General features: G+C 46.0%; 2 protein-coding genes across 4 annotated transcripts in view; one reads left to right on the top strand and one right to left on the bottom strand.

Moving 5' to 3' along the window:
* Positions 1-291: 291 nt before the first annotated feature.
* Positions 292-5,866, bottom strand: LOC123058307 (uncharacterized). Its single transcript, XM_044481067.1, has 13 exons — positions 5,653-5,866; positions 4,646-4,874; positions 3,804-4,233; positions 3,469-3,636; positions 3,167-3,367; positions 2,207-3,074; positions 1,881-2,103; positions 1,535-1,712; positions 1,333-1,431; positions 1,103-1,237; positions 910-1,001; positions 731-803; positions 292-626 (listed from the first exon to the last, which is right to left on the bottom strand). The coding sequence occupies exons 6-13, from the start codon at positions 2,553-2,555 to the stop codon at positions 507-509; spliced, it is 1,269 nt and encodes a 422-aa protein (XP_044337002.1). The 5' UTR covers positions 2,556-3,074; positions 3,167-3,367; positions 3,469-3,636; positions 3,804-4,233; positions 4,646-4,874; positions 5,653-5,866; the 3' UTR covers positions 292-506.
* Positions 5,867-6,041: 175 nt separating this feature from the next.
* Positions 6,042-13,028, top strand: part of LOC123061194 (metal transporter Nramp4) — a 30,215-nt gene continuing 23,228 nt past the window's right edge. The window contains exons 1-5 of one of the 3 annotated variants that reach the window (XR_006428676.1): positions 6,042-6,437; positions 6,831-6,909; positions 7,114-7,154; positions 7,240-7,318; positions 7,409-7,513. Coding sequence is in view for 2 of the 3 variants with exons in the window: in XM_044484158.1 (XP_044340093.1) it covers positions 6,267-6,437; positions 6,831-6,909; positions 7,114-7,154; positions 7,240-7,318; positions 7,409-7,513 (475 nt within the window). In the remaining variant the exon portion in view is untranslated. The remainder of the gene's footprint in view (positions 6,438-6,830; positions 6,910-7,113; positions 7,155-7,239; positions 7,319-7,408; positions 7,514-13,028) is intronic. The other 2 variants (XM_044484158.1, XM_044484157.1) reach the window with 2 other exon arrangements.

The raw sequence follows: 13,028 nt of genomic DNA on the forward strand, positions 1-13,028 counted from the left end.
ATTTGAAAATGAAAGCAACATTCAAATAAAAGTTACTTCGATTCACGATTAGTTTTTGTGCTGATTGCACTTGCTATGCATTCCGATTCCGTTTTCACTTCTAGTGTGCGTTTCGTTAGTGAGAAAGAAGAAAGTGTGAAAAACATGAAGGATGAAAATCATCCAGTCATGATACTGGTTGCTGCATTTCACTATTCAAAAAGATGAAGTGGGAAAAATGAAACATGAAAACATCATCTCTTTGATGTTGGTTGCTTTATAAAAAACAGAGAACAATCACGGGGGCGGGTGTTGCGATTAAAAAAAATATCTTTGCATGTATGAAAACATCATCTCTCCTTGTAGATCTGAAACACATCGAGTTACAGTGGCACTCTTGCTCCAAAAACATTTCGACAGAAGTGTTTCGCTAAAAATCTCACTAAGGACTTAAGAAAAAAGAAACTACTAGCCACTACGAGCACGCCACTCTAGCTCTCCCAAGACCACCTTGCTAATCTTGCGTCTCAAGAACGACCACCCTTTTGATGCAGCATCTTCTTCAGCTGCTCCGCAGGGTCCAACTTGTTGTCAGGGTGCCTCAACAGATCTGATGCAATCCTCATCCGCAGCTTTGGAATGTATTCCTGTTACAAAAAAATGAAACAAAAGAGGGTCAAAATGATGACACCGACAAAAAAAATCCAACTAACAGGGTGGAGGTGCATTTTTCATTCGCATAGCGGCTCACCTGATCAAATGATGCCATGACCACACCATCGAAGTTCTCCAAGTACAGAATAGCAAAAAATCTGCAATCATAGCTGGAGCGACAAAAAAGTACAATGAAAACAATGTTTGAGTATCCTACTGTTTGTGCAACATAAATCGAAACTTTGAGATACAAAAATGAAGAAAATGTTTCCTTACTAAGTTCCTTGCTGTGGATTAAACTCCTCAAACAAATCGAGATCATGTTTGAATGCTGGTTCACTCCTTGCCACTCTGTTTAGGTTCGTGATCTGATTTAAAATGATCACATGACACACAAAAATGATCCATAAGTATTCCAGGGGGGAGGGGGACATTGTTGATAAAACAACATGAGCATATAATTCCTTACCATATTGCTGGTTGCCTTGTGTAGCAGTTGCACATCTTTGTTGTTCTTTATTGGGTTGAAAATGTTGAATTGCTTCATTGCCAAGTTTGCAACAACTACAGCCCAGTGCCTCTTCTGGACAACTATAAAGAAAAGCTGCAAATGGAACAACTGTGAGGTTACAAAAAATCTGCGACAAAAAGAAATGAAATAACAACATGTAAACTAAACAAAGAAAAGAAATATCATACTAGATCGCAACTTGATATGTTGCTGCTCTCATAGGCCATCCTAAACTCCCTTTCACACAGTTTAGGATCAAAAACTTCAGGCTCAGCAGCCAGTTGACCCTGAAAACCCAGAAACAATAATGGAAAAAGAAAGTAAAAATGATGATGCAAAAAGAAATGATATATGAAAATTGAGAAGATGCTATGGAATATGTCCACTAACACTCATAAAAACTGAGAATGCAAACTTCTTCAGCTTCTTCCTGCTGCAAATTTGCTCTATGTTGAAAGTTTTGAGGTAGAGAGTCATGACCTCATTGTCAATCTCGGCTCGTGGCTTTAGCGAGGCATGGAAATTCTGAAGGGAGGTGTGGAAGCCATCTATTTCAATGAAAGCAAGGCTGCATATTCAATACATAAAAAGTGATGCATTAGCTACAGTATATGATGGAGAGAGAAGTTTTCACATCAAACCAAAAAATATAGTTTGAATTAGAAACATAAACAACTATGAAATCTTCATGAGCATGTTATGAAAAAAAGAAAAAAGAAAAAGCCAAAACACTCACAGAGATTCGCCTTCCTTTGGTTTCCTTAACTTGTATCTGTTCATAACATACTGCTGATGTAAAGAGTCCCCGGTTGCATCAATCTTGATCTTCTTCATCTTCAGAACCCCATCAGGTGACTGGGCAGCCCCTTTCTTCTTCTTGACAGCCTTCTTCGAAGCACAACTTGGCCCACTGCTGGAATCAACATTTGGTGTTCCAAATCCAGAGATAGTTGAATTACCTTGCATCAAGACACATAACAAAAAAGAAAAATAAAGGTTAGATATGAAGCTTCGAACCGAAGAAATAACAAAAAAAAGGAAGAAATAGCATGTAAAACACACCTAAAGACCCAACAGTTGCTGTGGTGACAACAGGAGATGCATCAAAGATAGGCTTGTTGATCTCATTTGAGGTGGAAACTTTTGGATCGCTGTCAAAAAGAGAAGAAGAGATGTCTGTTGCAATTGGATGTGCAATCTTATTCACATTAGCCCTAGCTGCCTCTGGCGTTTTGTCAAATGTAGGCCCCGCTGAATCCGAGTGCATCGCAGCAGAGGGAGTGGCAACTACATATGGGATCTTTGAAGATTTAGGTGGCACTTCCTGGTGAAACCACTCGTAGTCTTCGCTCCCAACTGGAAAAAGGTCACACGATGGGCCATCATCCCATTCCATTGCAGCGGCTTCCATTGCTTTCAGTGTGCCCTGTGATAGGATAATCGTGCCATCATTGGCAGCAACGCCCTCAGCATCCTTGCCATGGTTGACACGTGGACTTGCTTCTGCATCGACCTCTATTGAAACATCCTGCTGTGAAACCTCCTGTTCAACCTCCTTTCCCAAGTCTAAAGGCCCCTTGCCGACTTGAGCGCAACTCTGCCCTTGTTTCAACACGGTATCACCAGCACCTTCGAAGCTAGGAGTCCTGGGGCCAGCTGACACTTGCCTTTCCACTTCAGGTTGTTGAGCTGAGGCGCTGGTATTAGGCGCGGATGCTGCGTTGCTTCCACCTGCAACGAATGTTACATCTCCTCCGCCCTTATCCTCCTTCCTCCTTGACTTGCTCGAATGAACTTCAACCAAAAGCTCCCCCACCCTCTTACAGAACAATGACTAAAAAACCTTCCCAACAGAATTCAGAGTGCTCTTCAACTCCACTTCATGCAGATTCTTGTGCTTCTCATATATTTGTTGCATATGCTCCGGGATCTGCTCCAAAGCATAAAACACAATGAGGTCCTGGAAACAAGAAGAAAAAGAAATGGACCGAAAAGAAGTGATGATGAGTGGGAAATATGCACCTCCAAGTCTGCACTTGAAGGCAGTGGGTGCAGCCACTCATCTAGTGAGCCGCATACATCGCCGCCTAAGTCATTATCGTCCGTGTTGTGTGCTCTTGTTGCATCGGGGGGAGGAGCTGCTGACCCATGCGGTTGCTTCTGACAATCAACATTGATGTGGGATCCCTTTGTTGCATATGGGGTGTTTGACAAAAGGTGAAGCTGCAAACAACCAAGAAAAGATTGAATCATGGAAATAACAGGGCGTAAACAAAGAAAGGATTGAAACATGTGTAACCAAGAAAAGATGGATGTCATCTTACATTGCGTTTCCCAAATTCAACCTTGTGGAGGGAAAGCTTGTTTCTATCAAGTTCTGCAACGATTTTGAAGTCATCAGTGCTGACAAAGCACGCCCTAGGAAGAGTCCAGTTGAATGTGTGCACACCAGCCAGAGTCCTAGGAATGTCCAAGAAGTCCATGTATATTACCTGCATTATTGATGATTTTGAAGCATCAAGAAAGAAAGGAGCTGAAAATACTATTGTACATGGCCTAAATGCAAAAGTCAGATATGGGGAACACATCAAAAAAAGAAGAAGATAAAAATGAACTTTCACAACAAAAAATAAAGTGTAAAAAGTAAAAATGGGCATACCGCAAACATTGGTAGACACCCTCCAATCCAGAACCCACCTAGTCCAGACTTCCTCTTTTGTTGGTACTTCTTCACCTCTCTCATAGCAACACCCAATACATGCTCATCCCAAGCAAACTCATTCAACTTATCGATATCCATCAAGCTAGGAAGGTACTCTATCGGTATCACATTCTCAGTGCCAGGGGTTAGCACAAGACCAAGTGAAAGTAAAACCCAAGACCTCTGAATGGTAACAACATCGTTGTTGCTCGCCTCACAAAGCACATTGATGCAACGGTTGATTGGAGCCCTGCTCCCAGATCGGTAAATGTTGCGCAGCTCGTGTGGCTCGTTCCTCTTCAGCACCTCCACTGGCCTGCTCCCGCATGGGATGTTAAAATTTTTGGGCACCATGTCTCTTGTAAAATGTATAGTCTTCAATTTATGACTGAAAAACATAAACAAAGAAGTTTAACAAAAAAAATTAGTTGTGAGATCAACCCAATGCAAAATAGTGACATACAGAAGCTCTGCTGCACTAAACTAATGCAAGATCCATATGGCTCTGCTGCACTATTACACAAAGTTCAGTTACAGAAGCAACAGAACTAAAAACACTACTCAAAATCCTGTCGTGTGCACTGAAGATGAAAAAAATACACAAAAATGTAACTATTACACAACAAATCAGAAAATGTCGTAATTTGCTAGCTCAAACAATGTAGAGTATTCATGCTGCTGCACTGAAAACAAAGTAAACTATGATGTTGCTAGCTCAAACAATTTAGACTGTGGTGTTGCTGAATCAAAAATAACACACTTGCCAACAAAAAACCATGAAAACAAAAACAAGGGTGTACCTGAACATGCTCCTTTCAGGATCAATTTTCATGATCAACCAATCCATGAAATCAGCTGGGACGGAGAAAGATCCAATATTGAGCAGAGAACCGAAACAACCCCCATTTATAACTGCCCACTTATCATCATGATTTCAAGAGCGTTTTCCCAATCGAATGTAAACGAGACGCAGAAAATCGTGAAGCAAAAGACCCATTAGTAGGTGCTTCATCATCCATTGGAGGATCGCTGTGGAAAAAGTAAAAAAAGAAAATCATTAGATAACAAAATTTGCTATGGAACATCAGCAACAACATCAAAAAATGCACAACACTGCATTCAGTTGCTCAAACACACACCAAAATGCATCAGTTGCACACATCACTGCATCTCATGACCGAACAAAAAAACTCAAACCTATCAATCTTCATCATGGAAGCATGTTCTGAATAAATGCCTGGCATAACAGCCTACTATCCATCTACTATCATAACCTATGAAATGATCTCTGAACCATGATCTAAAAAAAGCATGCTAAATTAGATGTTGTATATACATGAAAAGAATTAAAACTACTATGTAGTGTGATGTTCCTGCATTGAATCATAACTACAAAAAGCTACACCATTTCTTGACAGTAGCACCACCCCTGAACCCACCCCCTCACCTGTCTTTGGCACACTGACAGCAGCACCAAACCTAAAAACACCCTCCAAAATCCATCCCACCCAAACTCCATCAACCATATTGATGTTTCCTATGAAGCACGAAGAAACACCAACACCGCCCCCTACTGATGCAAATGTATCAGCTCTCACTCCATCAACCCACCCTCGCAGCAGATCCGGACGAGCCTCACCGCACAAATCACACACCTCCCACCCCCTCCCCCCACAACAGATCCAACGACACATGAGCTCAATCAACCACCATCATGCCCCAGAACCAAAAAACCTCCAAAAATCCCCTCTATGAACCCTAATGCAACACTATGGAGAGGAAAAATGGAGGGGCTTCGATTGCTTACTTCGCCGGAGGAGCAGCGCCGTCCATCGCTTCTGTTGGGTCTGCGCGAGGGACTTCCCTCCCTGCAACCTTCGGCGCCGCCGCCTGCCCACCTTGCACCTGGGAAGATCGTCGCATCCAGTCTGAATCTCGTCCGACGCGCACGGAGAAGGAAAGGGAAGAAGGCCGAGAGAAGCAGACACAGATGCGAGATCGGGATGTTGCAATTATTGCTCAGGTGGGAGCCCAGGTACGACCTGGTCCACTCGCGTCCCACGCGCAACCAGAAGCGTTCGATCTATCCCGATCGGACGGCGCGCGAGGCGGTTTTCTTTCGCCAGAAATCATCCGGTTTAAGTTAAACGTTTTCCATGTCCGAAACAACAGCGATCACGGCATTATACTAGACTAGAGGAGCTGCCTGCCCGAGAGACGACCTTGATCTTAGATGCGTGCCCACCGAATTCATCCATATCGCATTATATATGTACATCTTTGTGTAAACAAAACGGAGAGTTGACCTTGAGTGCAGCTTGCATCTGGGATTGGAATGGATACAAAGCCAGCCTCGATGAGAAAAGTCAAAGTCAAGCCTATGTTAGCACACGGAGTGCATCCCAGAAGACGAGAAGAGAAATGGAAGAGAGGGGAAGCATCGGAAGGGACCGAGGGCAGCAGCAGGACGGGAATGGGAGGGCCGTGGCCATCGCCGACGGCGACGTGATAGAGATGGAGGCAGCGGCAGCGTCGACGGTCGCTTCTTCTGGGCAACAAGGCGATGATGCGGCCGGCGGCGTCCACGTCCAGGTACTGTTCGCTCCTCATCGCTCCCCTATGCGGTTTCTCTGACGGCTAATTAGTGATTTTCTTTAGTTATTATCTGATGGATAATTCCTTTGGATTTGTAATGTTTTTCTTGCTGGCAGAGGCGCGCTAATTAGTGATCAATTAGTTCTCTGACGGATAGTTTATTCATTTTTGTGTAGTCTCATTTGACGATAGGCAGAAGGCCTTCGGTTTTGCGAATTTGAGTCGTTAGTTTTTTTTATACCGAAAAGGCTTTCGCCCCGTTCTATATATAAAGCAACGATCAACAACATGGAAACTCTGCCGAATGTTTCAGGTGGAATTGAATTTAGACGTTAGTGATGCAGTACACAAAATAAACTAAACTTTGCGTTCACTTGTACTATTGAGCAGGGGCCTAGGTGGAAGAGATTTCTAGCATACGTTGGACCAGGATTTCTCATCTCCATGGCTTACCTGGATCCTAGCAACTGTAAGCCCAACCAGCCTTGTCTCCTTCCGTCGTCTCTCCATTGGACTTTAAAATGTTCTCATGTTTATGCCAACTTATCTTGCTAAAAAGATGATGAACAGATGTAATTCATCGCCACTAAACAATATGAAAACACTACTGTATATTTTCTTTCCATTGTTTGTTTATTGCATTCTGACAGTTTAAACTTTGCAAAACCAACAGTGCAAACTGATTTGCAGGCTGGATACAGTCACAGATATGAGGTATAAATAAATTATCCAAAATGTTAAAACTATTTCACCCGTCGTGCTGGAATAACTGGGGCCTGAACATTGTAATTTCTTTCAGTTATTATGGGTACTCTTATTAGGGTTCATCTTTGTGTTGATTATACAGTCGTTGGCAGCGAAGCTTGGCATCGTTACAGGTGAGATAATCAATGTGCTCTTGATGCAAAATTATACTGTTTTGTATTTAGTATGAAGCTTAGCATATATTTTCACATAATCTACTTTAGGAAGGCACCTCGCGGAGCTGTGTATGAGTGAATACCCCAAGCCTGTCAGGTACGGCCTATGGTTTTTCGCCGAGCTAGGTGTGATTGCTGCCACTATACCAGGAGGTATTGAATTTAGTGTTCCTAGTTTTTCCTTCTGTTTTTTAACTTGTAAAATTATATTTACTTACTGCCCCCTCATTTTCAGTTTATTAAGCTCATCGGTTTATGTTGACTTATAGGAGTAATTGTTAGGCGATAGTTCGAAAGCGATATTCCCCCTTTTGCATTCAATCCACACGGTAGGTACTCACGTGAAAGGGATAGGTAAACTATAGCACTCTAACCGACCCTAATAAAGGAGGATCCGGCCGAGTAAACCCTTACTGGAGTATTTTTACTCCACTAAGTTTTGGCAGGACCTAACCGATCCCCTATATATAACGGAGTAATTTTTGTTTTTTCTAAACTTATGCAATTCTAGTATACATTGCAACTACATATTAGCACACGTATAGAAACTGAATGTTCAACCAAATCACGAATATAGTTTACAAACCAAATGCAAAGTTTACAAACCGAATTATTCAAATTTAAACACGTCGAATGGTCCAATGTAGCAAATAACATGTGACAGAACAACTAGGAAGCGCTATGACATTGCCAGTGATGTTCAATAATATCATCTTGGAGCTGAGCATGAACTTGTCGGTTCTCGATCTTGCGATGCTCTTCAAGGAATGTCAGGATCCTATTTGGATCATACTCTGGTTCAATCGGAGTCCCGTTGGTGATGTACCGAAAGTTCTCAGGCATCTCCCTCTCGTCTTCGATGATCATGTTATGCAATATGATGCAACAAGTCATGATCTACCATAGAACCTTGAAGCTCCCGTACTTGGCAGGGCCACGAACAATTGCAAAGCGCTTCTGGAGCACACCTAAGGCTCTCTCCACATCTTTCCTAGCAGCCTCTTGACATTGGGTAAAGTGAATATTTTTGTTACCTTTTGGACGCGGAATTATTTTGACTAATGCAACCCATGGTGGATAGTTGCTATCCGCAAGGTAGTAATTCATCGAGTAGTTGTGCCCATTGACCGAGTAGTTGCAAGCAGGAGCATCTCTTGTAATAAGCCTAGAAAACAGTGGTGATCTTGACAACGCATTCAAGTCACTGTGAGACCCAGGCAAACAAAAGAATGAATGCCATATCCAAAGATCCTTCGATGCAACTGCCTCAAGAATGATCGTTGGATCGTTGCAGTGGCCTTTGTACTGACCCTTCCACTCTGCAGGACAAATTTTCCATGTCCAGTGCATACAGTCAAGTGATCCAAGCATCCCTGGCCATCCTCTTTCTTCACTCTCGGTCATCAGCCTCTGGGTGTCTTCCTCGGTGGGTGCTCTCAAGTACTCGGGTCCAAAAACATCGATCACTGCTTTAGTGAACCTTCGAACAGCCTCCGAGATTGTGTCTTCAGCAATGCGGACATAGTCGCCAACGGCATCGGCTGAACACCCATATGCCAAGACTCGAACAACCGCAACACACTTCGTTAGAGGATTTGCACTCATCTCTCCACTTGCATTTCTTCGGATCTTGAACCAGTCATCATACTTCTCAACGGCTTTTGCAATCGTCAGAAAAAGACTTCTGTGCGTCCAAAAGTGCCGACGAAAGTAATTCCCTGGATAGGTTGGCTTCGAAGTAAAATAGTCTCTCATGATCTTGGCATGACCCTCTGCTCTATCACGTTTGATGTGCATGCGGCCAAACCGCGATCCTCTCCTAGGGCGCCGAATATCATCATTGAAAATCATGCCTAAAAGGGTTTCAAAGTCTTCGTCGTCTTCTTCCTCTTCGGATGACGACGAGTCTTCGAAGACCATCTCCCTCAACCTCTTCATCTACAATTCAAACGGCTATGGCTCGGTTAAAAAAGAAACGAGCAAAAAAACTCACCTAGGCAATTCGTCGAACACTTGTGGTGCGGTGGTGATGCACTGGCCAGCCGCTGTCATTTCGGACAAACCGGTGGGTGGCGAAGCGTGAAAATGACCTGCAGCGGCGCGGAATCAAGGCCTGGAGCGGCGCCCGCCAAAGAGGAAGAAAAACCGAATCAATCCGACGAATCGGTTATGGCGACGGCGGTGGCGTTTCACCTGATTCCGGCGACGGTGGACGAACGGGCTTGGTTTCGGGCAGATGGGCGGCAAGGGCCAAGGGAGGCAACGCGATAGCAGCGGGGGTCGGCGAAGAGGTAGTGGTGAGGGAGAGGCCCAAGAGTTATGTTTTGTGCGGTAGCGGCGGAGTAAAAATAGAGGTGGGATAGGCGCCAGAGTATAATTTATCCTCTGCTAACGGTTAATGGGGATCGGCTAGGTGCACGTTAGAGGAGAAAAGCCGAAATTATCCTCCTCTAACGCCGGATAGGGGATCGGTTGGAGTTGCCCTAAGTAGAAAATTTGAATCATGTTACTAGAGAAATCAGTGCAGCTTTAGACCCATTGTATTACTGCTAGACGAGCAAGGTAGCAGAAGAATAAGGGGGAAATGCGTTGGAGCACCCGGGTACACACACCCCTATATGAAAATGCATTAAAAAATATTAGGAAATTTCAAAAAATTCTAAATTTTTGGGATATGAAACATGAGCGCCCATGGTACACCTGTGTTCATTTTTGTGGGGAATGGGTGCCTGTGGTATCCGCGGCACAGGAATTATGGTTGGACATACGTTACATCTAGTTATTTTCCACGCATACGAATTTTTTGTCTTCTTTCCTAATATGTCTTTTAATTCTATATTCATATAGGGTTGTGTGGCACTCGAGAGTCACAAATCCTCTTCCAAGAATCAGGGTACTACTGTAGTAGGACTATGAAATATGGCGTGTAGTCCATTTGGTCCGGCAGCGGCATCCACCGTCCCCGACACCATATGCTAGCAATGGATTCAGCTCAGCTCAGGCTACCTTGTGCTCTTCTCGAAATAGGCTCGCCCCGCTTTGTAGATAAAGCAAACATCCCAATACATAGTGACAAAGCAACACGTATGGCTGGCTAGGGCAACAACAAAATCATGCCCAAAGAAAGCATAAAAGAAATAAGAAAAAAGCCACCTAGTGGCAGTAGGCATATTGGCACTATGGAGAAGCGAGCCATCGCGTGGTAGTCAGCGCGCATCCAGCATGAGCCCAAGACAGACGTGGTCCCGCTATCTAGTGAGCGGGTGCCAGTGCTGCAAAAAAGCAAGGAATTAGAAGAACTAGTCAGAGGCCTGCCGTTGAAAGACCCGCTCAGTCACCATTTTATTACGCGTCGTCCATAAAGTCCATGACATCGCTGCAAATATAAGCTAGGAATAGGATAGGCAGCATTTTCGCCCGGCCTGGTTAGCCCCGGCTTCAAGAAACTCCCCAAGGTCTAGGGCCTCGCAATCAAGCCCCAGAGCCTCGCGGGCGAAACTCTAGAGACACGTGCTGCAGTGCACGAGAGCAGGATGTGGTACCCGGTCTTCGGGACGCCACACAAGGGGCATAAGCCATTGCCCGGCCAGTGCCGCTTAAGCACCTCCGTCCTAGAGGGCAGGCAGTCTCACAACAGTTGCCACACAAAAATCTTGATCTTTAGGAGCAACGAGGCCTTCCACAAAGGCTTAGTCCATGGAAGAATGGGCGCACGACATAAAGCCCGATAGACCGAGCTCATAGAGAATACCTCGAAAGGGGAAATACTCCAGGACACGGTATCCGGATAATCTAATAGCATTGGCGGGAGGGTAGCCCGCAATCTAGCCGACTCTACAGTCTCTGCCTGCCCAAAAGTGCGTCGGAACACAATGTTCCAATGTCCATTCTAGACGGCCAAGGAAACCAAGGGCAACGGATCCATCCAGGCACCATACTGACAGCTCACTGTCAAGTTCTTGGCAGAATCGATGTTGGACCGTCATATGCCCGGCGTGGTCTCTCCCCAACCAACTATTTGCCATGTAACTCACGGCATCAACATCGTGCTAGAACCCACAACGCTAATTTTGCACGAGTCTGGCCACCACCTGCACAACACGGGTGAGAACAAATGTTTTCCAAGACACGTTTGTTTCACTCGATCCAGATGAACTCAAGCCAAGGCCGATGATGATCACCGAGTTGATCTCCCCCAGGCGCCGACTCCCTGCCAGCTGACGGAATCCAAGCCCACGAGGCGGTGCCACACGCAGAATTTGTCGAGAGGCTAAAATATGTGGCATTCCTCCGCCATACAAAACATGGCCCCGAGCACGTCCGCGATGAGGATGAATAGTGGTGCCCCGACCGAGGGCTCAACCCTAGCCACCGGGCACCCTCTCCCTCTTCTCTAGCCCCTCGCCTCCGCAGGCAACAGTCGTCGGGCTAAGACCGCGTGGCACTGGCGGCGGCGGGGGGCGGGGGGGGGGGGGGGGCTTCTCTCCCTTTTGCTTGGTTTGGCGGCACACGGGCCACGAGAACTAGCGTAGGCCAGGCCGGCATGGCGCGCGATGGCTGCGGGGCTGAGCGGTGACGGGTCTGCCAGGTGCGGTGGCTCGCACGTGCTGCATGGGGCCTCCTCTCCTCTCCGTGGGCGTGTGGGGGCGGACGGGCTATGCGTGGCGTGTGCAGATCTGAGGTGACGGCCTTAGTCGATGAACGTGCCTCCCTCTCGGTGGCGGGTGGCCGACGCGGATGCTGGGGGCAGCCCTCCTTGGCTGTTCGAGCAGCAAGATGGCGGCGGACGTGGGGCTCGGTGATGGGGCTTCCCCGGTGGCCCGATGCATCGATCCGAAGACGGTGTCCTTTGCTCTAGTTCCACACTTGCCCTGCTAGCCCAAGATGACAACGACTTCCGGGTGTTGCTGTTGCTGCAGTGTGGGGCGATGGGGGGCTCTGGATTTGGATTGTGGGTATCTCTTGGCTGGCGACGGTGGCCACGATGTCGGCAATGTTTCGGGCATTGCTACCCTTCCTGAAGGCGCGTTGTGATCCTCCCCTTGCCCTCGACCTCTGTGGCCCGGGTGAAAGCCCAAAATCTCCTGTGTTGGTACTGAAACCGACATACCTCGGGGTAGGGAGTCCCGAGTTGTGGATCTCGGATCTATGGATAACAGGGGACGAAGGAGACAGTATTTACCCAGGTTCAGGCCCTCTCGAAGAGGTAATACCCTACGTCCTGCTTGATTATATTGATGATGATGTATCGAGTACAGCTGTACAGGCGTGATCTACCTCAAGATTGTAAGTAATGTTCTAACCCTAAGGCTAGGTGGTTGCAATTGTGATCCTCCCCCTATGGACAAGACCTCCCGGTTTATATAGACACTGGGGGGTACCTAGGATTACACATGGTCGGTTGTCAATCTAGGGTTACATGCGCTGCCAAGCTGTTGCATGTCTTGGAGTACACTTCAAGTCTTTGGTAGAATCCTTCTTCATTACGCTGAGATATGAGGCTTTTGGAGTCCTTCTAGAGAAATGGTGGGGCTCATGGACTGTGGGTCGACTAGGTCGGTACCCCCTAGTCCAGGACACCGTCAGTAGCCCCCGAACTGGTCTTCAATGCCAAGGATAACATCAGACACGTGACTTCGGCTCCAGAGTCTTCGGCTTGACAGGTTAA

This window comes from Triticum aestivum, chromosome 3A, assembly GCF_018294505.1.
Source record: "Triticum aestivum cultivar Chinese Spring chromosome 3A, IWGSC CS RefSeq v2.1, whole genome shotgun sequence".
NCBI lineage: Eukaryota > Viridiplantae > Streptophyta > Magnoliopsida > Poales > Poaceae > Triticum > Triticum aestivum.

Excerpts from the sequence above, each read along its gene's own strand:
- LOC123058307 (XM_044481067.1), bottom strand. The coding sequence starts at position 2,555 with ATGGAAGCCGCTGCAATGGAATGGGATGATGGCCCATCGTGTGACCTT. Across the intron at positions 804-909 it reads AATCCACAGCAAGGAACTTA|CTATGATTGCAGATTTTTTG; the intron begins GTAAGGAAACAT and ends TTGTCGCTCCAG. Across the intron at positions 627-730 it reads TCATGGCATCATTTGATCAG|GAATACATTCCAAAGCTGCG; the intron begins GTGAGCCGCTAT and ends TTTTTGTAACAG.